The sequence below is a fragment of the Danio rerio genome, chromosome 2 (genome assembly GCF_049306965.1).
Source record: "Danio rerio strain Tuebingen ecotype United States chromosome 2, GRCz12tu, whole genome shotgun sequence".
NCBI classification, from domain to species: domain Eukaryota; kingdom Metazoa; phylum Chordata; class Actinopteri; order Cypriniformes; family Danionidae; genus Danio; species Danio rerio.
The window spans coordinates 27,523,096-27,550,363 of NC_133177.1; the positions used below are offsets into that span (position 1 = coordinate 27,523,096).

General features: G+C 37.8%; 1 protein-coding gene across 8 annotated transcripts in view; it reads left to right on the forward strand.

Annotated features, from left to right (window-relative positions):
* map4l (microtubule associated protein 4 like) overlaps positions 1–27,268 on the forward strand; it is a 75,228-nt gene that overhangs the window by 15,660 nt on the left and 32,300 nt on the right. For 2 of the 8 annotated variants that reach the window (XM_005171247.6, XM_073925720.1), the window contains exons 3-6: positions 6,108–6,215; positions 6,300–6,374; positions 6,489–6,683; positions 26,037–26,461. In XM_005171247.6, coding sequence (XP_005171304.1) covers positions 6,108–6,215; positions 6,300–6,374; positions 6,489–6,683; positions 26,037–26,461 — 803 coding nt within the window. Of the gene's footprint in view, positions 1–6,107; positions 6,216–6,299; positions 6,375–6,488; positions 6,684–9,552; positions 11,379–23,150; positions 24,102–26,036; positions 26,462–26,694; positions 26,887–27,268 lie in introns of those variants that run through there. The other 6 variants (XM_068213958.2, XM_073925739.1, XM_005171245.6 and 3 more) reach the window with 3 other exon arrangements.

A 27,268-nucleotide genomic window follows, 5' to 3' on the forward strand; every position in this document is an offset into this window, starting at 1 on the left:
ATCTGAAGGAAAACTGATGTAGAAAGTGGTTCCAAACCTTTAATGAGCTTTTTTGTTGAACTCCAAAGAAGTTATTTTGATGGTAACATGATGCCCCTGACTTTCATAGTAGGAAAAAAGATTATGGATGTCATTGGTTACTGTTTTCTAAAATTCTATATAATTTAGAGTAAGAGCTTGAATAGATAATATAGAATCATCAAAACAGCAACAAGAATCAGTCCAAGGCACTCGAATAAAGTGAAAAAATTAAAAAGCCTTTATTCACATGGCTTAATAGCTTCTCTGATTCTTGTTGCTGTTTTGATGAATCCCTCACCCAAAGAGCACCGACCATACATTTGAGCTTACCCCAGAGCGCTTTTTGTTTGTTTTTTCTGGAATATAGAATCATGCTTTAATAATGAAGTTAAAAAGTAATTTAAATTATGTTATTTAATTATAATGGTTTTGTTGATTTTTTTATTGTGCAATACATGTGCATAATACTCCTCCCAAAACAAGCACTGTCCTCATTTACTCACCACAATGTAATTACAAACCTGTAAGCCTTTCCTTCTTTTGTGATTTACATGCATTTGGGTCAGTCAAGGCTCATTACTTTTTACAGCTAATAATAATGTTTAAATCCATCGCTTTTGACTACTTGTGTTTGTATTTCATAAAGATCCTTCTCTTACTTTGTTCCACTCTGTCGCTGTTGTGGGAGCATGTCATGTGATGTGCTATTGCATGAATGAATCTTAAAAGCAAGTGGAAAGCAAGCAAATAAAAAGGATGTGAAACTAAAAGTTCATTCAAAATCTGTGTATCTTGGCAGGGTGCGAATTTAAAGTACATTGACAATCGAGGGGTCAAGTTAATACCAAAATAAAACCAAATTTCTATATTGAATTAATTTACGTCTAATTTATTAATCAATATTTTTGTTATGTTTTTAGCGCTTTCAGGAATATTGAGTGGTTCTCAATGACATTTGGGACATTAAACCTATCAAGGAATGGCCATGAAAGACTGCATATATTTTTTATTTTACTATTTAACTTCCATGTGTAAGCAAGTGCATAATAAAATACAAAGTATGCATCTAGTTTTATGGACACCTACAGTACAAATTCCTATGTAACAAGAAACATGTTTTGTGAACGCTTACAATGTCTGTTGGTGCACTAGATTTGCCGTTTTTTGGCGCAAACAGGCATTCAAAATGGTTTGGACCATTACAGGGGTGGTCAAATGTATATTTAACTTATCTATTATTTTAATTATTAATGTTATTTAAGATACAGATCAGAGCAAACTGGGTGTCACGGCGCAGTGGGTAGCACAATTGCCTCACAGCAGGAAGGTTGCTGGTTCGAGTCCCGGCTAGGCCAGTTGGCATTTCTGTGTGGAGTTTGCATAATCTCCCAGTAAATCTTAACTATTAAAGGGTAGACCCCCATACATCTTGTGTAGACGTCCTTCAGGGCGGGATTAGGCTTTAATTAGAGGGGTCTGACCCCCTGTAATTTGCACCCTGGATATTGGTACAACACAGCAAAGTATGAACACCTTGTTTTTGATGCTCTTTCTCTCTGCACATCCCATAATGATCATGTGTAAGTTCGCGGAGAACAGATGATGTAACTCGGCTTGCACTTTTGTCCATATGGAATACAAATGTTTAAAATGTCTTGTTTTGTTGATAATTGATTAGTTTACCCTTTAGAATAAGGTTCCATTAGCTATTATTAGGGGATGAATTTACTAACATGAACAAGCAATGAACAATACATTTACAATATCTATTCATCGTTGTTACCATCATTTCAAGAGTTCACACTTAGCTGATAATCAATAAAGCGTATTTGGCATGCTGTCCCGGGAGAGAGCCCTGAGCTCGTAATATCCTCGAGCCCGGGGCTCCCTCCCGTTAGAAGGGCGAGAGGGGAATTCGAGGTCAGGTAGGTCTCGAGAACTCCCCTGCTTGTCACCGTGAGAAGTGTAAACTCAGGTTGTATTGGGTGATAATTTGTTTTAGTCGATTGCTATGGTTTATGTTTTTGGACGGTGGGAGGAAACCGGGGAACCCGGGGAAAACCCACGCGAACACGGGGAGAACATGCAAACTCCACACAGAAACACCAACCAGCCCGATGGGTTGGACTAGCGGTGTTCTTGCTGTGAGGCAACAGTGCTAGCCACTGGGCCACCGTGTCGCCCGATCAGAAAAAGTGGGAGGATGTAGGGGTGGAAGGGGGGGAGCTTCAAGACGAAGATAACTGGAGTGGAAAACTCAGGTTATTTATAATGCTTCTGTAATCATTTAATAGGGCTGATTACGGAGCTAACAAGGAGCCAGCCGTGTTGATTATAAGCACGTAATCCTCTCGAAATTAGTTTATGAATAAACCACACTTAATGAAAATAAAGTCATTTGTTGTTAGTTAATAGGTTTTTAAAGTCTGCAAATACAAAGAAGCAGTCATCTGAGAAGAACCTCAGACAAACACACACCACATTACTATGAGAAAATGGCTATTAGTGTTGCCAGATACACTTGAATGCTTGAACTGTCCAAAACCTCCCAAACGTAAAAAAAAAGACACCTAAAAACTAAAAGCGAGTAGGTACACACACTTGGTTTCTGCTATCTTTAACATGAAATGCATGTTCAAAACATCCAAACTGATCCCAAACCCCTCCAAAGTCTTTTTTTACCAGCACAATTAAATTATAATGCAGTCAAAGACATGCAAATACAATTTTAAAGATGATTTATTTAATTAAAAATGTATTTGTTTGCATTTGCACATATTTGCATTATTTAAAGTTAACTTATATATATATATATATATATATATATATATATATATATATATATATATATATATATATATATATCAGTTAAGCTGACTTTTTAAATTATAATAAGTTCAGCCAAGTAAAACTTTAATATATAAGTTATGTCAACGCATTCAATCCAGATAAGCTAACTTAACTCAAAATATTCAGTTGTCATAACTAATTGGCACAATCATTATTTACAGTGTATTTACTCACATTGAATTAGATCCAAACCTTCATGAGGTACTTACTTCTGTTATACATTAAAGAAGGTATTTTGAAGAAAGCTGAAAACCTGTAGCCCAAGTAGGAAAAACAAATACTTTCGAAGCCAATGGCTGTTTACAGCTTTCTTCAAAGTATCTACTTATAAAAGAAAGAAAAAAACAAACAGGTTTTGAACAAGTGAAAGGTAAATAAATGATGACATAATTTCCAGTTTTGGGTGAACTATCCTTGAAACTAATGTTAACAACTAGCGCAATTTTGGATGTTGATAATACTAAGTAAATGTTATAATAGATGCTGAAGAAGTATTGTTCATTTATATTTAATATTAGTATACATTTACCAACATTAACTAATTGTAAAGTGTGACCATTCGTTTTAACAGTATTTCTGCAAAAGTATCTTATGTTGGATGCATTTTGACAAAACAAATAGGCAATATAATGATAATGCTTCAGAATTGTGCTGTAACATTGTCATGCTGCTTTTGTATCCATATTGTGTGTTATAGAGATCTCTGGTTCTTTGTCTGGGCTGGTACTAACAGTACAGCACTGGTTTATGACGTTATGTAACTGATTCTGTGCTGAAAGGGATGTCTGCTGCTCCCCCCCTTTAACTGCAAAAATGAGGCTCTGTACCACAGCATGACTTGGCAGTCTATGCACCTCAAGTGCCTCATGTCTGAGACGCTATTTTTAGTTCCTCTTCCACATTTTGGGTGCTTTTAACTGTAGCTTGTTTTCAGGTTCATATGCTTTTCTTTGCAAGGCTCTTGCCCTGCTTGGATTTTGTTTAACTCGACATTAGCATTTTTAATATATGAACAGTTGAAAGGATGCTGCCTAAATCCTAAACGCACGGATCACCTTAAAGACTTATTGGGGTCGAGCCCTTTTTACCTCATCAACATGCAACAGAAAGGCCAGGTGGACAGAATCCCGTTGCATCCTTGCCAATATAGCAGACACAGCATGACTCACAGTGACATGGACACCGGTCCACAAAGAGGATAATTGCATGGTGCTGGTGCAGCCCAACCCTGTGGGAGCGCAATCATTAATCCAGGGCTGGTATCTTTGCTTATGCTGGTTCAGTGCTGGCTCCTCGTGTCAGTCAGTCTTGATGCTGACAGAGTGCTTTGCCTAGGGAACGTAGAGCAGCCTCAGCTGGTTGTGTAACTACGGTAAACAGGCCTGCAGTCCCAGCCTGTCCCATCATTTCAGCATCACTCATCCACATTTGCCCTTCTCATAACATCGACATATTAGAATGGATGGGGACAGGCTTATTTTCAGGGATGCCCCTCCCCAGTGCCTTTGACCGGGGACATATTTAAACTAAACACGCTATTGGATTTTGGCGAAAAGTTGTTTATGGAACTATTACTAATAGAAATTATTGGTGGTGGTGACTAATAATAATTATTATAATTTTTTTTTACTCAAAAACAAAAACAAAACTAAAGAGGATTTCTTTGCTGCTTCTTCAGACGATCCAAGATGTAGATGACCTTTTTTCAGTAAAACAATTAAGGTGATTTTAGCCCAAGCTATAACTATTAGTGATACATAAATGGATTCTTTTATATAACAAAACATACAGTACATAGGTCTAACAGTGGCTCCTGATTATGTCTTAAGAAGTGAAACAATCAGTTTTGCTGAACTGAACATTATTTACAACATTATTACCTTTGATCTGCAACATAGCAAATGGTCCCTTTTATGAACAATACAACACAAATGTCCTCCCTCTCCAATGAAAATAGAAATGAAGCTTTGGATTAAAGGTAACAATTATATAAATAAGGTTTAGTTTTAGGTTTTTTTTTTGCACAGACTGACTATTTTTCATACGTGAAAAATGATCATTATGTGTAATGATTTTGTTTTGTTTGCATATGTTGTTTTTTTTCTTGCTCATAAAGATACATTTTATAAATCACCAAACTTCAGCTGTACTTTAAAAAAGTGATGTTTTGGATGACTTGTGGGTAAATAAATTTACAGCCAATGTTCATTTTTAGAAGAAACATACCACCATACTTTAAATCTATCACACATTTCCAATGTTTTTAGTAATGTTTTTACATACACTCACCGGCCACTTTATTAGGTACACCTGACCAACTGCTGGTAACGCAAATTTCTAAGATACCAATCACATGGCAGCAACTCAGTGCATTTAGGCATGTAGACATGGATAAGACGATCTGCTGCAGTTCAAACTGAGCAATGGAAGAAAAGTGATTTAATTGACTTTGAATGTGGCATGATTGTTGGTGCCGGATGGGCTGGTCTGAGTATTTCAGAAACTGCTGATCTACTGGGATTTTCACGCACAACCATCTCTAGGGTTTACAGAGAAAAAGATGAAATATCAAGTGAGCAGCGGTTCTGTGGGCGCAAATGCCTTGTTGATGCCAGTGGTCTGGGGAGAATGGCCAGACTGGTTCAAACTGATAGAAAGGCAACAGCCTACTTGAGTATTGTTGCTGACCATGTTCATGACCATGGAAGTGGCTACTTCCAGCTGGATAATGTGCAGTGTCATAAAGTGCAAATAATCTCAGACTAGTTTCTTGACAATGAGTTCACTGTAGTCAAATAGCCTGCACAGTCACCAGATTTCAATCCAATAGAGCACCTTTGATATGTGGTGGAACGGGAGATTCGAATCATCGATGTGCAGCCCACAATTCATCATGATGCTATCATGTCTATACTGTATGAACAGAAAATTATCTGAGGAATATTTCCAGTACCTTGTTGAATCTATTTAACAAAGGATTAAGGCAGTTCTGAAGGCAAAAGTGGGTCCAACCCGGTACTAGTAAGGGGTACCTAATATTGTGGCCAGTGAGTGTAAATTGTAATAGTTTTACATGAATTTTATTATTTATTATATTGATTGGATGGAGATCTAGATGTTTGTAAAGCTTGCAGCATTTTCCACCCTTATCCCTTGTTCTTTATTTCTAAGGTCTGATATAGATTTATGTTGTTACACACACAAATAATCAGTATGTGTATTTTCTCTGTTCTCAGGGTCTGGGTTCATGTCTGCAAGCCCTGGAGGTCTACGTCATGACCCTCAGGGCGAGATTCGTCCTAGCCCGCCTGGGCAGTACGTCTATAAGAATGACTTTCAGTCAGGTGGGATCATTGCATATTAACTGAAACATTCCATCAATCATCCATTCATATTCCTGACATTACTCTACTTTTCTTTATTTTCAGGCCCAGCTTCAATGATTGGAATGCCAGTCCAATTGGGAAATCAGCAGAAGGATAACAGCATGGACTCTTTTCTGGGTAACCGCTGCTATGAGATTATTGACTTCAGATCATGGGCGGGTTCGAATCAGTTCACTTCCTCGGGCTTCGTAAAGTTTTAATGCAGTATCGCTCTGCTGCTCTTTCCTTCAGGGTTCTCTCAGCCTGGAATGAACATTGGTATGAATATGAATGTGGGCATGGCCCCTTTCCAGAGTTCCAAACCCCCCAGCATGGGTGAACCTCAGAAGACCTCACCCTTGTTTGCCAATGAACCACTCAAACCATCGCAGATAACCGCTAATCCGAGTGAAACGAGTCCTCGTATCAGCCAGGAAAACTCTGCAGGTAAAGTCTATCACCACTTAAGGCATCTCACTGCAGTCTAGAAAAGGTAAGACAGACTTTAAACACACATTAAGATGCTGATTGTTTATTATACCATAGAACGTCTATCATGTCATTCCACTCTGTCTGGTCAGGGCATGGATGCCTCATCAATAGTTTTTCATAACATAATTGCTTTACATCTATCACGGTCTTCAAGTTACCTCAGATGAGAAGATACCAACTGTGGTATTAAACGTCATGTGATGCTTAACATAAACCTGGAAAAAAGCATTTGTTATTTTTAAGCAATAAGTCATCATACGCAGTTGTTCGTTTTAACATGTTAGACTGGCCAAGTTAATCTTCAAGTGTGCATTAAGGCATTTTAAACATTTATCTTAAGGCTTCTTTATGAGCATGATGGCCAAGAAAATGGAAAAGAAATGTGTCTTCTGGCCCAGAGCCAGTTTAGAAAGGCATTTCACATTTTAGATCTCATATCTGAAATATAAATGTTGCTTCTACTGGCACTTCGTCCAAGTGACTGGTTATAACCATTTGATCAATAAAGAACTGAATAAGTAGGAGCAGAAAAAATGTACCTTGTTTGGGTCTAGAAATGAATTTACTTAACATTGCCATGACAGCCCAAATATACTTAGCAGTACTTTTTGTTTTTCCTTAAATGTGATATATTTTGATGCCGTCAACCATCTTGTGCTCAGTGTCTGTCTTGTTGTTGATTGTGGATCATTTCAGTGACATTTACTGTATTTGTCCTCAGTGCTGAGATTTGTACCGGTATTCCATGTCATGTGACTCTTCTTTGTTGCTTTTCTTTTGAGTCAGTCTCTCTGTGACTTGCCTCTGTTGTTATCCCTGCCTGTTATTTCTCCATGAGTTCATTTGCCCATTTGCACTTTAACTTGATGTGCTCTCAAGTGAGCACATCATAGTCTCAGCACATTCTCTCTCAGCCACTGTTGAACCTATCACACACATTTAACTGCTTTTTTCAGCAAGTTTAAATACTACACCCCCATATTGTTATCTTACAATACGTACATTTTTAGGGAACAAGTGGGATATGGCTATATCAAGATGTAACATACAGATATATGAGACTTTAGCCATTTTTGGAAAATTCACCAATGGGTAATTTCCACTGGGTTTTCTTTAATCTACTACTTAAAATCAACATAGGCTCATTCTGAAATCATAGCCCTATATACATTTCTTGAGATCATGAATTATGTAGCCAGAGGTATGTATGGTTGCATTCAATTTTTTAAAATGTATGCTATAGGGCGGTAAAACGCCGTTCATTTTCGAGCTTAACAGCTGACTGCGTACCTTTCCGGCTCTTACCAGTTTGTCCAGTTAGCTCACCATGTACGTCGGCGGACTTGAGATGCCGAGAGATGACCAAGACAACAAGATTCGAGTCTGGTTAGGAAGGTTCCAGAAAGTGGGTAAGACAGAAGCCAAAAAATAAAATAAACAAGTAAATAACAGAGTGAAAATGTGGTAAAACGTGGTAAAAATCAAACAAGGGTTTTTCTTTTTTGTGTTGCTTTTTAAATTTGTCGGTTGGGTTTAGGGAAGAGGGTGGGCGGGTAAATATGTGTTTTTATCAAATACTTTTGGTTGGGTTTACGGAAAGGGGAGGGTGGGTCAATTGATCCATCAGGCAGTCAGTCATTCAGTCAGTTAAACAGTTAGTCGACAGCGACCTCTGGTGGATTTACGAGAGAACAGCAGGCACGAATGGCACTCGCGAGAGAAATTTGAGATCTAAAAAAAGCCTACACAGCAATCTCAGGTGGATTTGTGAAAACAAAAACTGCAAAAAAAAACGTAGCTCCTGGTACGTATTTGATAGTCTCCAGAAATGTATACAGCGGTATGTATTCAGAATGAGCCTGCGGGTTGCTTAAAATACAAGCAATCATACCTCAAACCTAAATTTTAAAGCTAGGTTATAAATCTTAAACTGATAATAATTTGTCAAGCATATGTAAGCATGTTTGTTGTCATTGTAACTTTTACTAGCATCGAGCAAGAGCTCTACAGAGTGCAAGTGCTCAGGAGGTCATAAGCCCTTGCAAACTTTACAGTTTGACTGATGATCATACAGAAGCCATGGTTCTTCACAAGTTTCTACAACCTGGCAAGTTATGATGAAAATCACATCATTTGTTTTTGCAATTTTTTGTATTTTAAAAATAAAAGCAGACGAGGACTGAAAATGTTTCCTAATTCAAAGAATGTTGCCATAATTCTCTAAATACAAGTGCAGGGGTAGGCAAGTGCTGTCCTGTCGATCCACAGTCTTGCAGAGTTGAAGTCCAAACATAATCAAACAAACCTGGAAAAGCTAATAAAGGTCCCAGGCTTACTAGAACGTTATAGGCGAGTTCGTTTGTAAGTCAAAATCACAACTCTAAAGGACTGTGACTCTTCAGGTCCAAGATTTCTCACCCTAACACTTCATGTTTCACATGATAATCAGCAGTTTCTATATGAAGAGGAGCATGATATTCAGCTCAAGAACAAAATATCAAGGTCTCCTCAAGTAAATGTTATAATGTAAATATCCTACTGGAAACTTTCCAAAGGGAACCCATGTCTAATTCAAAATCTCTTCTAAGTTTAGGACTATACTCTCAATGACTCTATTCATTGTGAATTTTGTCTAATTTCATATCATCTCCTGGTGTAATGCATCATATGTGTGATGCAAGTGATCAGTGATTGATAAGTAGTTGATTTAATGTGCTTTTGGACGCTTATTAGTTGTAATGAGTTTAAGATAGTCAAGCTTTTTTGTCCAATGATTTGTATGGTAGTCAGTGACACTTCCTCTTCCTCTCTGTACACAAAGAAGTTTGGGGAAGCCCTTGGAGAGGTGAGGAAATGCTCTCTACGGAGCAGTCCCATGCATCCAGAAAGGCAGAACAGAGTCACACTGATGCCTTGGGCTCCCAGAGTCAAGATGCAGCATCCGGAGAGGAGAAGTCCATTGAGGAAGAAAGCGGGAAGCAGCAGAAACGAAAAAAGAAGAAACGCAAGAACAGGGAAGAAATGTATGATCTTCTAGACAGTCTTGGTTCCCCTGACTCTGAAGAGACTCCTTCGGAAAGCTCAAACCATGGCTGCCCCTCTCCTCCCTGTAAAGATGAGGAGATTTGGGAAAGTGAGTTCCTAGAGAGAGGGGGAGGACGCATCAAGGCCAAGAAGAGTAAGAGCAGGAAGAAGCTTCCAGAGGAGTGGAGTGCTCCTCCAACTGTAATGGGCATGGACTTTAGTGACCCTAATTTGGCTGTGTCAAAGCCCCAATCCAGTGCTAGCATAGATCAGGAAAGTGCACCACCCTCACTCACACCTGACCCTCTGCACCTCACGAACACCCAAGCATGTAGACCCCAACCAACCGGGCAGGCAAACAACTCCCCGTTTTACCTTGACTCTACTCCGAATCCTATAGATGATTCATCTCTCAAGATTAACAAGGCTATGTTGGATAAAGATAATTCACCTAAAGATGATATGAGTAAGCCTAACCTAGGGTTGCCTGGTATTCACCCTTCTGATCAGTTACCGTTAAACTCTGCTTACCTATCTGATCCCAACCAGAAGTCAACCCTCAGTCCAACTCAGTCCGTAATGTTCCTTGACTCTGTGCTCCAGGCTCAAACCCCAGATGCAAGCCCCCCATCCCAGAGTACCCCTGTGAAAACCCCCATCCCTCACCCCACTTACCCACCGACCACTTCTAGTCTGACCCCCAGCCCACTGTCCATTGGCACAGATGTCCCTGCCCCTCAGAGTGCACCAGCTTTTAGTCACTCTTCCCCCAGCACTGCAGCAAGCTTAAACCCTGAGGCCACCCCCTTCGTCCCATCACACACAGAGAAGCAGGAGTCTCCGCTGGCACAGCCCCCCCTACTGGAAGGTTGGTGAAAATGAAGACTATATGGAGATCATTTACATAATGCATGGCTCGATGAAGTGGGCCCTCCTCTGCTTAGCTATCTCTGTAGCAGAAAATACTATAGCGAGATACTAAGTACTCCATGTTTTTCTTTCTTTCTTTCTTTCTTTCTTTCTTTCTTTCTTTCTTTCTTTCTTTCTTTCTTTGTGTCAGTCCTCTATAGCTTGGACTTTTGCTGCATGTAATTCATTCTTATAATAAAGATGTTTAACATTTCAATGCAGTCATAACACACTGATCGCTGTGCATCGCAACCAGCAATCGACTAACTGTTAATTTTTTGGTTTACCATCCCCTGGATTTCAATACAATTTCTCTTGATCACAGCATCCCTCAAAAATGCACATGTCTTGTAGGTGTTTGTCAACTAGCCAACTGTCTTTGTGGATTTTTACATTTGCTAATCATTCTGTGGGTGAACAGCTTTCTGTATGTCACTCCTTGCCATCTTATGCTCTATGACTGTTCTGCTTTAGTCTGTCTTGTTCAACACTGTCAATCTAATGTTTATGAGATTAGGAGGTCTGTCTGCCAATTCACCTGCTACACATAGACTTTGAAACTGTTAACTTTACATTTAGCTCTAATACCGATGAACTTTCATTTTTTAGCAGAAAACCAAAGTTGAAAGTATGTGTTAATGGTTTCCATTTTTGTCTTCTTTTTACTTTCATGTTCATCACTATGTTCATCACTGAATAACACTGGACATCATCCAGGTAAGAAAATTTTTATTATTTTCGTACAGCCCTATCTGTTTAATGTATTTTATGAACTTTATAATTTGAAGTGTTCTAGATAAATATGAAAAAGCAGGGATGGTCAATATGCAACATAAGCTCTTTCTGAAAATGTAGCGCTATATACATTCTAAAGATCACAAATTATGTATCCAGAGGTATGTATGGCTACATCTCATCTTTTAGATGGGGTGGTATGATGCAGTTACTCTTTTCGCTTACCGGCTGACCGCACCTCCGTATAGATGGCTTTCCTGCTGTTAAAAGTTTGTTCAGTTAGCTTGCCATGTATGTCGGCAGACTTAAAACGCCAAGAGGAGTTGACCATGATGACAGGGTTCAAATAAAGATAAGAACTGTTCCAGACAGCGGGTAAGACAAAAACAGAGGCCAAAAAATAAAATAAACAAGTAAATAGCATGGTTAGTCTGTGCTTTTAAAAACACTATTGGTTGGGTTTAGGGAAAGAGGAGGGTGGGTCAGTCAGTCAATCTGTCAGTCAGTCAGTCTGTCAACAGCGGCCTCTGGTAAATTTAAGTGAGAACAACAGGTGCAAAGGGCACCTTTGAGAGAAATTTGAGATCTGGAAAAGCATACACAGCAGCCTCTGCTGCGATGTGTTTGGCGCTCTCAAGATATGAATAGAGTAGGACGTTTTCAGAATGAGCTTGGGCTTTCAATATATTAGCGCCTAATGAATAACTGTGTTGGCTAATTTGTCATTTGTAGATGATTATAGTATATTTAAATGCTGTTATTTTTTTCAGTGAATTCACGCTGCACATAATGTTGATCTCGAAATTGGCCTTAGTCAATTCGCATCAGCCATTTATCTGTGGCCAATACATGATCATAATTTATGGATGATTGGCATCTTCCCCAGTTTTTTAAAGGTGCATTTGTATTGGAAACCAAAAACTTGTTTTCTTGTCTAAACCTCTCTATGGGCTTTTTCAGCATCGTCAATAATGGCTCAGTGGTTAGCACTGTTGCCTCACAGCAAGAAGGTCGCTGGTTTGAGTCCCAATTAGCTGACTGGGTTTATTGGCATTTCTATGTGGTGTTTGCATGTCCTCCCCATGTTCACGTGGATTTCCTCCGGGTGCTCCAGTTTTCCCCACAGTCCAAAGATATGCGCCATAGGTTAATTTGGTAAACTAAAATTGGCCGTAGTGAATGAGTGTGTGTGTAGATGAGAGAGTGTATGTGTGTTTCCCAGTGCTGGGTTATGGGTGGAAGGGCATCTGCTGCATAAAACATTTGCCAGAAAAATTGGCGGTTCATTCCGCTGTGGCAACCCCTGATTAATCAGCGATTAAGCCGAAGTATAATCAGTGAGTGAATGAAAACAGTTTCATCCTAATTGGTAATAATATAATATAATATAATATAATATAATATAATATAATATAATATAATATAATATAATATAATATAATATAATATAATATAATATAATGATAGTAATGCTGGTTTATTGGTATCTGCCTGAATTTTATTATCTTTAGAAATCTAAATAGCAAAACAAATCATTAAGAGCAAAAAAATCATAGTTCTACCAGAAAGACCAGGAAGATAAATATGATGCTGGATAACTTTTTTTTTTATGAGTATTATTTGACAAAAGTATTGTTTAATAAATCATAGGATTACTTTGGCGGAGGCCCCGTCTGTAGATTGAATTGAAAGTCTTTAGATCTAGCTATGACTGCTGAGAATGAAGACAGAGGTGGAGCCTACCCCCTGGACAGGGCCAACCTGGTGGTGGTGGTGGTGGGGAGGATGCTGGGTGAATTTCTGCGTCATTATCTGCAACCAAATGCATGAAATGAAATGAAATATATATTTCTTGTGTCTTATGGCTATTGGTTGGCACTGATTGTGATGAGTAATGTGACATTAGGTATTCCTGGTAGAACTTGCTCTAAAAGCTACATTCAGTTCAACACAGTTTGTTGAATCTACTCTGCAACATGTTTTTATACCTAAATCTTTATATGGGTGTCATCCAGAACTAGTATTTAGATTAATTTTGAAAATGTTAAGATTTTAAGAGTTGGATTGCTTTTGTGTAGATTGGATTCAGGTCTTCTCAGAAAGGTTTTTCATTCTTAGCTTATTGTGAAACTAAATTTCCATTTACCTAATTAAATAAACAGTAGATAGAACAGTTATTTTTAGTCTGCAATATTTATAGGTAGAATTCATACTCCCTGTAGTATTTTTGTGCTTTGATCTCTCTCTCTCTCTCTCTCTCACAGTCACACACATCTCCTTCTATCTCTCCCATCCTCCTGCAGCAGCTCATGTAAAATTGATGGCAGAGTCGTTCACCATTATATAAGACTTATAGAGTTGTTCTTTTTATAGCGAGCGATTAGGGTGTGTTCAGAGGCGCTTGAGAGGTGATGCACTCCGGCAGGGATATTGAAGGATATTGAGTACTGGGCGGTAGCTTTGGATTAAAAGCTAACACAGAGATCCCAAATGACGTTGCGAATGATGCAACGAGTATCATTCTCTGCTTTTCGGCTGTGTGGGTTTATTCATTAAGCTAAAATCAATCAACATGTGATGGAATGCCTTTGTATGCAGTGTCATTTTCTGTTGAGGAGACATGTCTTGATTTTTTTTTTTTTCTGTTACAATATCTTCTAACATGAGAAATGTCAGTTTTCACAAATTCTATTGATTGCTCGACCTTTAAATTATTGATCTATTAACTTAACTTTAATAATGCAGGATGTCTACTTTAGTTACACATTGTCAAAAGAATGACAGCTAACGACACTCAAAATGCAAGCATCCCCCCCCCCCCCCTCACCCAAATTGTTTTGTAAATGCTAGAAGGATTGTTAAAAGAATCATCAATTGATATACAATAAAACATTAATGATTAAATGTAATAACTTATATAGTAAAACATGCCAATAGCTTTAGGGTTAGGGTAAGATAAACACTTGAAACTAGTGCATGTGTATTAACAAATAGTATGGAATAGTAGCGGAATCCCACAGTTTATATATATTTATTTCAAAGTGTTTTCATGTCTAAATAAAATAAAAGCAGGGGCGTCCCTTGTTGGTTCGGCGGAATGGTTTGCGTATAGGTGTTTATTGCCACCCTTCACGGACATATTAAATAAATGGGGAAATACCTTTCTGGGATGATAGCGGGCTAGAATTGTAAAATACAGGGATCCCGGGGAAAACGGGAGGGTTGACAGGTATGCTTTAGTATTTATTTTTGGATTTATAGGTTCCCCTTCAGGTCATTCTAGCCAATAATATAACAGCACCTACTGGGGAGGCAGGTGTAAAGATAGTAAGAGTGCTTACAAATCCGGGTAAACAACCTTGAATGCAACACACAAATACCTGGACTTATAAATGAAATTAATTTATAGCACAGATTGTAAATAATATTATCACAGTAACAATTATTTTCTTTTTAATGTATTAAACAGTCCTATATATCTGTTGTTACTGTTATATTCTGTAAGTGTCCTTTAGGTTGGGGGTTGAGCTTTAGGCTAGCAACCCACCTTGTAAAAATGATATATTATGAAACACCAACATACTTTAGTAAGCCTGATAGTAAGTATAGTCTGTAAGTGTGTTATATTCTGAATAATGTGAAAAAGACATTTACTCATGAATGTCCATGACAGCCCACATAGCGAAATGACTCTGGCCCAGCTCTGACCCACACAATCAGATTTTGCTTGGCCCACATGCCACAGTGAATTACAGTTAATGACTGGACCAAGTCTGGGTTCCAGACAAGGGCCAAACATGGACCATATCTGGGTCAAGTCTCAGCCAAGTTATCAACTCATAACTGGGCCTGAACTGGGCCAGATAGGTTGGTGTGTCAAGATGAAATTGATAAATCCATGAAGCATTGCACTTTAGACACATTATGGGCATGCTTTTTCTCAAAGCGACCTAATTGGTAGATTTTTTTTTCTTTACTCAAAAATAATTTTAATTTATTTTAAATGTGGGTCAAGACCGGCCAAACTTACGTGGCCCACATATCAATTTTTAATATCTGGGTCAAAAACTACATGTTAAATCTGGTCCAAGTCTTATGTGCCACCTTAAAGATGGTGCCACCTCTACCAAATCCAGGCCATGTTTGGCCCACATGCTGTATGCCAGTGCCAGAAGAATGCCTGCTGTGCCAGAATTCTTTGCTTCCTTGGTTGTTTAAGGCTTTTGCCATTTAGTTATGTTGTAAAAAAAAATAAATGAGTGAGTGAAAAGAAGAGAGAACCCAGTCCAGGAGACTCGAAACAAGCAGAATTCCTTTATTGAGACGTGTTGGTTAATCTGCAGTCATACAACGTCTTTAAGATGTCCATGTGTCTGCAAGAGCCTACTAGAGGTCTGCAGTCTGCAAGTTCTTTCACAAGTCTCTCACAAGTCTCACACAAGTCTGAATTAAGACAAAGATTTCATGGCTATATTGTGTTCTTAGGAGGAGGGGATATAGCTAAACAAAGCATGCAAGTTCAGTTTTGGAGTCATCATGGCATAGGTGTTAAAAAACGGCCCAGCTACTGACCACACAAGTTAATTAACATAGGGTTTCTGTAGCATAAAAGCAACACCCGAAGACAAAGACAGAGTCGTTTAAAGCATTTGCATCACTGGCTTAGCCTGTAGTCAGAGAGATAAAGGTTAAATGTCCCTCCTAGCTGGGATGTTAATAAAATTTTATAATTAAAAACCAAAGAATATAACTTTTCAGTTATACGTAGATTATTGTTCATTTGGATTTAGTTGATAGAAATTTATATTTCCACAGTTATTAACTTACTTCATCACTATATCATAGTGCCCAGTAAAAGTCTGCTGTGCCCCAGTAAGCTTTGAGTTACTATTTACTTGATACAATATGTCAGAGCACTAATTAATAAAGGTAATCCCAGAATTTATGGGATGTTAATCTTTATGTACAACTAAATTAAAGCTTGAAATGTACTGAAAGCAATGTACTGTTTACAGTTTTTTCCAACTGCTTACACACGTTTTCAAAATGTCATCATTTATTTCAAAACTCTACACACAATTCTCAAAACTGCACGCACAAAATGCAAAATCGCTCACATGTCCTTCAAAATATAACACTGCATTCAAAATGCCATAAACGCATGTCAGAGTGAAGCATTTGCATTAAATGGCAAACATGTCTTTCATAATAGTAAATGTTTGGATATGTCATGTAAACACTGTTGTTCTAATCTCTTTGCTCTTTCAAAGACTTAAGTCTACATTTCAATACAATGTTCTGAAGTGACCGTAATCTGTTGAGTTGGGGAACTGATACACTGTAACACTGTTGCTGTTGTATACAGTAGCATACAACAAAACCATAAACACACTGGGCTCTATTTTAACAATCTTGGTGCAAAGTCCAAAGTGCAGGGCGCAAAAGCATTAAGGGGGTGTCCGAATCCACTTTTGCTATTTTAAGGGCGGAAAAATTCAATTTGCGCTGTGACGCATGGTCTAACAGGGTTGAGCTTATTCTCTTAATGAGTTATATTTGTGTTGAGTCAGAATCAGAGTCTCATCTCCCATTCCCTTTAAGAGTCAGTTGCATCGTGCCATAGCGCATTTGCTATTTACATGGCGGACTTTGTAGGTGAAAAAACTGAGCGCTTCACTAACAAGAAAACAGTTAAACAGAGCATCTGCAGCGCGAGAATGAGAGAGGAGCCTCATTATTCATTACTTTCAATTTCACTCTCCTCCGTGGATAAAGAAACGTGTTGTATGCACAGCCATCTATTAGCCTACATAAAAAAATTTGTTTGTTTAGCGCAAAGATTTGTTTTAAAACTATTTCTAAATTCAGTTATAATTTCCAGCAAACAAACAAATGAACAATAATAACAAAGTGTGGTCAAAAACCTGAGTTATATCCAAATACACATGCTATACCCCATATGGTCTGAAACCTGACAGGTGGGCAAATCTAAGCTTGTTTTTGATAAAACAAATATAAATCTGCATATAATAAATAATACTACTACTAATAATAACATTATACAAAAGCAAATTGTCATGAATAAACTGAAAAAGCCCCGGAGATAAAGAAGGCATGAAGGTATTGTTTTTTTATATTTATGTAGAAAGTAATAAATTTGGTAATATTTTAACCCTTTAATTCTTTTTCATTTGTAAAGATATTTGCGTATCGCTGTAGATCCTGTGTGTATTAAGCAATGTTTAAGCGAGGCACACAACTAATGCACTCTGCATTGGACTTTAGACCTCCTCTTAGCGGGTCTATTGAGCGGTCTATTTTAGATCTTCAAAAGAGCAATGTGCCTGCAATGTGCCTTAACACACCTTTTTTTTTAGACCAGATATGGGGACACACATAAGCGCAAATGTATTTGCTATTTTAACAGCATGGTGCAACACGTCAAAACGACAGTTGCTTCAAGCTAAAACTATCAAACAACATTTGCGTCACGCCTTGTGCCGCATTGCGTCAGGTTCATGATAGGGCCCACTGTATGTAAAAATATGTAAAGCAAAAGTATATTCTCCAGAATACAGTAAACAACAAAATCGTGTGTATGGTTTCTCGGGAGGCAAAGTGTCCATAGTCTGGAAAAGCCCTATGTGGCCGTAGAGTTGGTCATCATACACTTTACAGACATGAGAAAAGTTATTGTATTCTTTTTTTAGAGGAATTTAGGATTTAGAAAAGGTGAATATGCGCTAGGTATGAAACTACAAATTGTGGATGGGTGGCAGACCAGTTTTGCACCAGAACAGCTCAGTGTCACCTTTGACCTATTTATAGGCATATACTACAGTGAAGCAGTGATCAGATAAGAAATAGAGTGAGAAATTAGTGTTTCCACATTTAAGCACTGTCTGTGACCTCGCAAATAAGTGTAGCATTTTAATTGGTTGTGTTTGGAAAAGGAAAGCAAGTGGCTTCCTGCTAGATATTTGGGTTTTAGGTAGAGAATTGTGTGTAGTGTTTTGAATAAAAAAAGGGTTTATGTGATTGAAAACTGAGTTCAAGGCGGAGAAATAGTTAATGATTGTGTTGATTTGCTGTGTAGTTTTTCATTTTGAGTGAGATGTTTCAGAAATTGTGTGACATGAAAAGATTTTGTGCGTAAGCAGTTGGATGAAACTGTAATCAAAAACAAACTGATGCTTGACTGTAGAAAACACAAATCTGTTTGTTTAACTGATGATTAAGTAAAATGTCACTTATAAATGTCAAATGCTCACTCAAAACAAAGGGGAAAGAAAGAAAGGTAATACAAGGAAGGAGCCCTCTGTGCCCTAGTAAAACACCCCGCTACCGTATGCAACAACATGGATGTAAACTGATGCCAGGTTCTGTTTCTAATCTAAGCAAATCAGAGAACGTTTATAAACTCATTCATGCATTGCTCTTGCTTTCTTCACATCCACTGTACATGTGTTGTGCATAATCACACACACACACCTCAGAGCTATGCACATTATAGATATCCATGCTTAATCGACCAGGAATAAGGTGTATTAATGTTAAAACATTAATAATGATAATTGATTAATCACTGGCATCCTTTATTCCAGCATGTTTCTGTGAGGTTATTATGCATAAAGTCGATGTCCTAACACTTGTTCCTCTATCAGAAATAGGAGATGCCCTTCTCACCCCTTGAATCCCTCCCTTTACTCCGTCCTTTCTTGCCCTTGTGCTTTCACTTCCTCTCGCTCAGATCAGCAGCTGCACTGACGGGGGAGACTGTTGCCATGGATATGGGAGGCGGTTTCCTTGGTGATGCAGGGAATAGGACCTGCTAGGGTGTAACTGTAGGATATGTTCCCAAAATAGCAACTCTGTGACATAGCTTCCCCATTACTCAATGAGCGTGCATGATCCACCCCACGCCGAATGTGTTAAATGCCTTACTAATGTTGTGTTTTCATTACTGAAGAGAACAATGTGCTATTTATAATGATTGATAAATATGTAGGTGGATAACAGCGTAAAACTGCTTTTCCGGTTTTAGTCATCATGGTGAAAAGATGGTCAAATTAATATAATATAATATAATATAATATAATATAATATAATATAATATAATATAATATAATATAATATAATATAATATAATATAATATAATATAATATAATATAATATAATATAATATAATATAAAGTAATAATATAATATAATATAATATAATATAATATAATATAATATAATATAACATAATATAATATAAAATAATATAATATAATACAATGTAATATAAAATAATATAATATAATATAATATAATATAATATAATATAATATAATATAACATAACATAACATAACATAAAATAACATAATATAATATAATATAATATAATATAATATAATATAATATAATATAATATAATTTATTCATTTTCTTGTCGGCTTAGTCCTTTTATTAATCCGGGGTCGCCACAGCGGAATGAAACTTATCCAGCACATTTTTACGCAGCTTATGCCCTTCCAGCCGCAACCCATCTCTGGGAAACATCTACACACATACATACCCAATTCACCTGTACTGCATGTCTTTGGACTGGGGGGGAAACCGGAGCACCCGGAGGAAACCTACACGAATGCAGGGAGAACATGCAAACTTGCACAGAAACGCCAACTGAGCCAAAGTTCGAACCAGCGACCCAGCGACCTTCTTGCTGTGAGGTGACAGTACTACCTACTGCGCCACTGCATTGCCCATAGTTAGGCCCACACGAAATCTGCGCACGCAGAATTTCGCAAATTTCCGCAGATTTTTAGCCCATCATTAATTCTGTTTATTTACTTGAGTTAATCTAAGTTTATTCAGTTTTTTTAATTAATTACAGTAATATTATTGACTAATATGAAAATGTTCATTTGATTTATGTACAATGCAATTTTTAAAGTAATATTTTCTGTCTTTTAGTAGAGATATTATATGAGACTTACTTTGCTTACTAAATAAAGTGAATCTAATCGGATTTGCATTTTAAACATTAAATAAAAGTTAAAAAGATATTATATTTTATTTCACATATTGTTTTAGTTATGATACTTTTAAAATAATTCCGCAGAAATCCGCAGATTTTTACCAAAATTCTCAGCAGAAATAGCAAAAAATGTCCACAGATTCTGTCAGGCCCTACCCATAATAATATAATATAATATAATATAATATAATATAATATAATATAATATAATATAATATAATATAATATAATATAATATAATATAATATAATATAATGTCATTTATATCTACTTAATAATAATTCATGGTGCCGTGTGGGCTTATGATGGTATCAAATTTTCTTTCTACAATAATTGCTGAAGCTTATATCAAAATACACAGTAACATTAACTAACACTCACATAACTGTAAAATGTGGCTATTGATCAGTGTTGATGTTAGTTATTGCATTAAATAACATTTACTAATGAGATTTTCTATTTAACACAAATGTTAAGAGTTCAAACCAATAAACTGCAAAATGATTATAAACTATATAGGGAAACACATTACAATAAAGTCATGTTCGAAGTAAATATAAGTTAACTATTACAACAGTGACAACCCAGCAAGCATTTTTTGTTTTTAAAAGATGTCTAATAAATGTCTAATAGACGTCTAAACATAGTCATCTTTGGCTAAAACAAGGCTAAATTTGGCCTGTCAGTAAAAACCTAATAGACGTCTAAGAATAGGCAAAAATAGACTAGTCATCAAATAAATAGAGTTTTCTAGTTTTCGGCTATTCTCAGATGTCTATAAGATTTTTACTGACAGCCCAAGTTTAGCCTGGTTTTAGCCAAGCTATTAAACATAGAATTGTTTACTGGGAAATAGCTCTTTTGCACTATATTATTTATTTAATAAAATAGTTTTATTTTTGAATGAGTTGCAGAATGAGTGCAGAAATAACAAAGTATCACTATACAATAAACAAGGTTGTTTTAGGAGAATATAAACAGTAAAATACGGTTCATTTGACATGGCTTTATAACAAAATCCATTCACAAATAACAGGCCCATTATAGCGATGAGACATACAGAGAGAAAAGACTCCTTTTATATCTGTCACTGCAGCCGATGCATTGGGGTAAGTGCGTAATTAATATGTCGGATCCAATCAGACTCCACATGAATTGTGACATCATGCGCCTCTGCTCAGGTCTTGAAGGGCGGATGCAATGGGAGCCAGAAAAGTTGTATTTATTACAGGTTGACTGGTTTTGTGGTTTCTCTTATGTCATTTGAAAACCACAGTTTCTGCTGCTTAAGTTTTTTCAGGTTAGGATGCTTGTAATTTACTGGTCTAGTTGGTTATAGAGGTTTGAATATATGTGCTATTTCTGTGCACATACTGTACATGCTGTAAAGTGCTGAATAATGCAGATGTGACAGATGTGATTTATATAAGTCAACTTAAATTTAATGATCTCTTGCTTGAGATGACAAACAGGTGAGTTTAAAAATATACTGTATATATAATTTTCAAAAAGTCTTATGTCCAATGTCTGGTGTGTCTACTGACTCGGGGTGGGGGGGTGGGTCTGATTCACTTGTTTGAGAGAGAAAAATGTTGTTTTGATGGTATCCTGCCCTTATGCAGCCACAAAAATCATAAATCAAGTGTATCTATTGCAAGCATAGATTAGATCTATTCTGTTATATTACCATGTTTTGTACACGATTTTAACGAATTTAATTAAAAAAAACATTTCTGATGTGGCGTTTAAAACTCTTGACGTCTGGCAACTGAAAGCATAAAGGTCATAGGCTTGTATGGCTCTCTGTAAAGTTTAACTTATTTGTGTTTAGTCATTTTTGGTTTGCATTGGGATAGTTACAATTTATTGCTTAATGACTGATAAAAAGGCACTAAGCTGAAGTGAAATGAATGAATGAATGACCTTGCTGTCTTGTCTTAGTCATGGGGGAGATTACGGAAAATTGCGGTTTGCGCCGCAGCACATGGTCTAAAAGGATTGTGTTTATTCTCTTGATGAGTTATGTTTTTTTTTTTTAGCAAAAACCTCTCATCTCATCTCCCATTCTCTTTAAGAGTCAAAAAACCATTAAGCATCACATGGTTAAAAAAGATCAATTCAAATACTCTCAACCCATACGTTTTACTGCAGAAAGAAAAACTCCTACAAACACATATGCTGTAAGTCAGCCACAAAAATAAATGCTAATAAATCCTGATTTTAGTTTTAGAATAACAAAAGGGGGCTTACGCTGGCACAAGCGTTTAGCAAATCTGCCTCATAGTGTCTACAGTGTTAAAGGCAAAGTAAACAACAGAGCTCACACCTCTATCAATATGCTGGCCCAGAGACCCAATAAGTTGATATCTGATTAAACGTGATTGATACCGATGTTAATGTGTTCAGTGAGGGACGCAGCATCTGAGGACCAGGCTATGATGACGTCTTCCATCACCGGGGTTAAGAGTAAAGGTGCACGCTCTCGTCTGCTAGAACATTCTGAGCGCCAAACCAGACAATGTGTGAGTGAGAGAAAGAGAGATAGAAAGGGGTATTTATAAACACGCTGGATGCTAAAAGCAAGCGTTTTCAGTGCGTAACGTCCAATAAGAATGCAGCTCTTGCAGTCACGTGATTGTAGACTTGGAAGGAATGTACAGACAGAATTAGGGTGAGAGAGAAAGAGAGAGAGAGAGAGAGAGAGAGAGGAGGGGGATTTGGAGAGACGCAGAGTCATCTCAGCCTCTGTGTTGAGGAAGGTTTAGAGACTGGCGCTCTAGACAAACTCACTTAAATCAATGCCGATTACTGACAGACAGACACCTTGATACAGAACAAATCTATCCAGAGAGAGAAGGACTGTGTGAGGATGTCGTCCCAGCGCTCAGAGTGCAGAGATCTGTGCTCGGTGCCACCCTCAATGCCAGGCTTGGCATCATCAACAGCTGCCCAGGGCTGGAACTGGCAGCAGGGGCAACCAGGCAATCTGCAATCCTCCAGACTGGTAGAGGATGACAAGCAGGACCTTTCCACCAAGTCGACAGTAATCAGCCAGGAGGTGGACCACCGGGTAAATATTTACCCGGGAAGCAGGGGTCTGAAGAATTTGGGCAGTACAGCAGAAAGCCCCACAAGCCTCTCATCCTCTCCATCGCCCTTGTCTCCAGGGAAAGCCATTTCCCCCAATGGGGTGACATCGGGACCTTCACCGCGGAGTGCAATCTTGTCATCTTCAGATTGGGATGCACCCCGTGGCACCTTGCAAACAGGCCCCGCGCCGAACTATTGCGTGATCGGTGTGGTGAATGACAGCTATGTAGAGGGTGTGGTAGAGGGCAAAGAGGAGACACCCCCACCCATATCACCCCCCCTGCAACAAAACCGGGTGTTACAGCGCACAATGTCAGGCAGTACCCACCTGACAGTGCCCGCTAGCCTTCAGCTGCCTGATAAATATCCAGGCAAGGATGTGCCGTCGCCACCACAGACCGTTAAATACTTCACCGTAGAGGACAAGCAAAGTGTTCTGCCGTCTATGAGTATCCCAACAGCTCCTGCTATTGAGAAAGAACAGTCTGTTGGTGTGCCACAAACTTCTGGCAGGATACTGTTAATGCAAGAGTCTTCGGAAAAGGGGAATGTGGCTTCTTCTGGTCACATTCAGCCCAAAAGTAGTAATGGTAGGTAAGATAAGCTGCTTGATATGCTGGTGTGTGTTTGGGATCTATTCAGTGGATGATGGATCTCTAGATATCCAGGTATTGGATCGCAACTGGTGTCTCTGTGCATCAACAGTTGATTTCTGTTTTAGTTTGGCAGAGCTGGGCATCCATTTCCATTCAAGACTTAGAGTTGTAATGATTTTTTAAATAAGAATTTTATGATCACTGAAGCTGGAATTATTTGATCAGAATAGAGTAAAGTAGGAAGGTATAGTGAAATTTTATGATTATTATAACACATTTTTTCTTTATCAGGCATTATTCCAGTTTGCCGTGTAACACAAATCTTTAAAAACCATACTAGTATGCTGAAATGATGCTTAAATGGATAGGTTACATTAAAATTTACTTTTTAAGGGGTTCCAAACTTTTAGAAACCAGTAGCCATTGACACAAAGTGTAGAAAAAAAGGTACTACTGAAGTAGTAGGCTGCTAGTAAAAGCTATCTTCTTTTGTGTTTGTTTCACATTTAGCTTGTCATGTATGTATTCTGTTTAAGATGTTGATTAATTGAAAGAAGTGATCTGCAATATCTCAAGCAGATAGATTGCATCTTTTGTTTTGTTTTTGTGTGTGTGTGTGTGTGTGTGTGTGTTAACACACCTGAAGAAGACAGATTGGCAGATGCTGAGGTTAGAGATACAAATATTAGACAGACAGGAAGATGGATCAGACTTGTTGTGTGTGCCTCCGGCCGTCTGCTGGGATGCACAAAAATATCAACGTCAACCTTCGGATGTCCTTTTGTCATAACCCAATGTTGAGCCCTCATTTCACACGTACATACACTCTGGTATATTACCATCCATTAATCTGTCTGTATCTGAAAAGCTTCAGAAGAGGATATAAAGCCAGAGATCCTAAAAGGTCTGTGGAGAATATAAATGTAAAAAATGATCAATCTTTTGACTTTATAACTGATTATAAAGGAAAATTTAGCAGATTTTTCTGCAAGATGGAAATAAAAGGAAAAAATTGTTATTCGTTATGTGAAAAAAAACCCAAATTGTTTACAATTCACCAGTTTTCAAACCAAATTAACAAAATAATCGTACATTCTTAGTCTAAAATCTATATAAATATTGCTGAAACTGAAAAATAATAATGATATCGTAATAATAATTGGAATATTTGTGTGATTATGTTGATTCTTGTCATTTTGAAAGACTCTTTCATCCTGTTTCAGGAACAGTGTGCCCTTTCTTTCTGTTGTTTCTTTCTGTCTCTCTCACACAAACAGTTTTTGGTGTTTCGGTCTTCCGCTGGCCATTGATTTTTCACTTTGTAGGGAGAATGGTGCCAAGTTACATAAGGCATCCAGGCTGACAATGTGCTTTTCTGTCTGTCCGCTCAAGGCACTGTCACTTTCTGTGCCCTCTTCCATGACCTTTTATTCTTATTGTCAGAATGTACTGAGACTGAGGCATAAAGTGTAGCTTGCTGTTAATTAATGTTCCAAAAACAACTTGTATATCTGAGCAATCTACAATCAAAAGCTGTGTGTGAACAGACATCTCTAATCACGTACACTTCCTAGTAAACAATTTTTTGCTTAATAAACATCTTATAAACATTTAAACGTAGACAGCATGGACAAAACAAGGCTAAACTTGGGCTGTCAGTGATAATCTGACAGACATCTACGAATAACCCAAAACTAGACTGTTTGAATAGACAGATTTTATATGTGTAGTCATTCATTTCGGTTTATTTAATGACTAGTCTAGTTTTGGCCCATTCTTAGATGTTTATTAGATTTTCACTGACAGCCTAATTTTAGCCTTGTTTTTGCCAAGACGACTATGTTTAGATGTCTATTAGGCAATCTTTAAAAACAAAAAATGCTTGCTGGGCTGCTTCACTAAATATGAACATTTGTCTTGTTTTCAAAGTGAAAGAAGATAAGACAGCCAAGGACAAAATGGAGAAGGTGGAACCTGCTCCAAAGGTGGACAACTTCCACACTATTGAAAAGCAAGACAAGCCTGAGAAGATGGAGAAGATCGATCACTTCGACAAGAAAGAAGACATCTCTAAGAAAACAGACAGCATGGAGAAGACTCAGAAGAGTGAGCAGATCATCAAAGATGAGAAGAAGGTTGAGAAGGAGGAGAAGCAAGATACTAAAGCTGAGAAAAATGAGAAAGCAGACAAACCTGAGAAGACAAACAAGGAGAAAGAGGAGAAGAAAAACGATGGAGAGAAAGTAAACAAGACAGTCAAAACTGAAAAGAATGTGACGGCTGCAAAAACACCTGCGAAGTCTCCAACAGCTAACGGAAGCAAGGAGGTGACCAGTCCGGATAGTAAGACTAAGGTAAATGTAAAAAACAGATCTATATTTATTCATCTAATGTGCTTCTGCCACATTTGAGAAGATAAGGGTTTTCTCATCTTTAATAAATATTTATTAAAGATCAGTTGCCCAAAATCACGGTTATGTGATTTCTGAAAAGTTTGTACACCCATTGCTGCTACCTTGATTTTATCACGCTCCCATGTTTGCATCTAGTTTTTTCTTTTGTGCTTTTTGCAAAAACATACTTATAGCCTTCAGCTGCATCAACCAAACAAAGCTCAGCGAGACCAAACTCGCTGTCCACTGGCGACAGTGCAGGTGCCACCAAACGCACCTCTCCCACCACCAACTCTGCCAATAAAAAAAGCCCTATTCCCAAGGCAACTACCCCCACTGCTGGCAGCAAGAAAACCCCCTCGTCTACTGTTGAGAATAAGGCAAAGGTGAGTTAATGCCATTTCCCTCATCTGTGGTTTGGCACTCAGTCTACAATCAATGGAGAGACCATTTGTGGCTTTCTCCAATGCCCATCTCTTCCCTTACAATCTGCCCATGGCTTGTCGTTTGTGTCGTTGTTAACTCGACAATTCCTATTACCAGCAAAATCTCAAGAGAGAGGCATGTTTTAGGCCAACAGATAAAATATGAGTTCAGTTTCTTTTACACTCTCTTAATGATAGATCATTTGATGGGACTAATTATATGCCTCTCTATTGTGATTAGGATCTGCCTTTTCTTCAACTGCATGGAGCTTGTGGAATATGATTGTTCTGTAATTCACTCTCACCTTTTTTTTCTGGTGTCAGTGTCTTCTATACTTGTTAA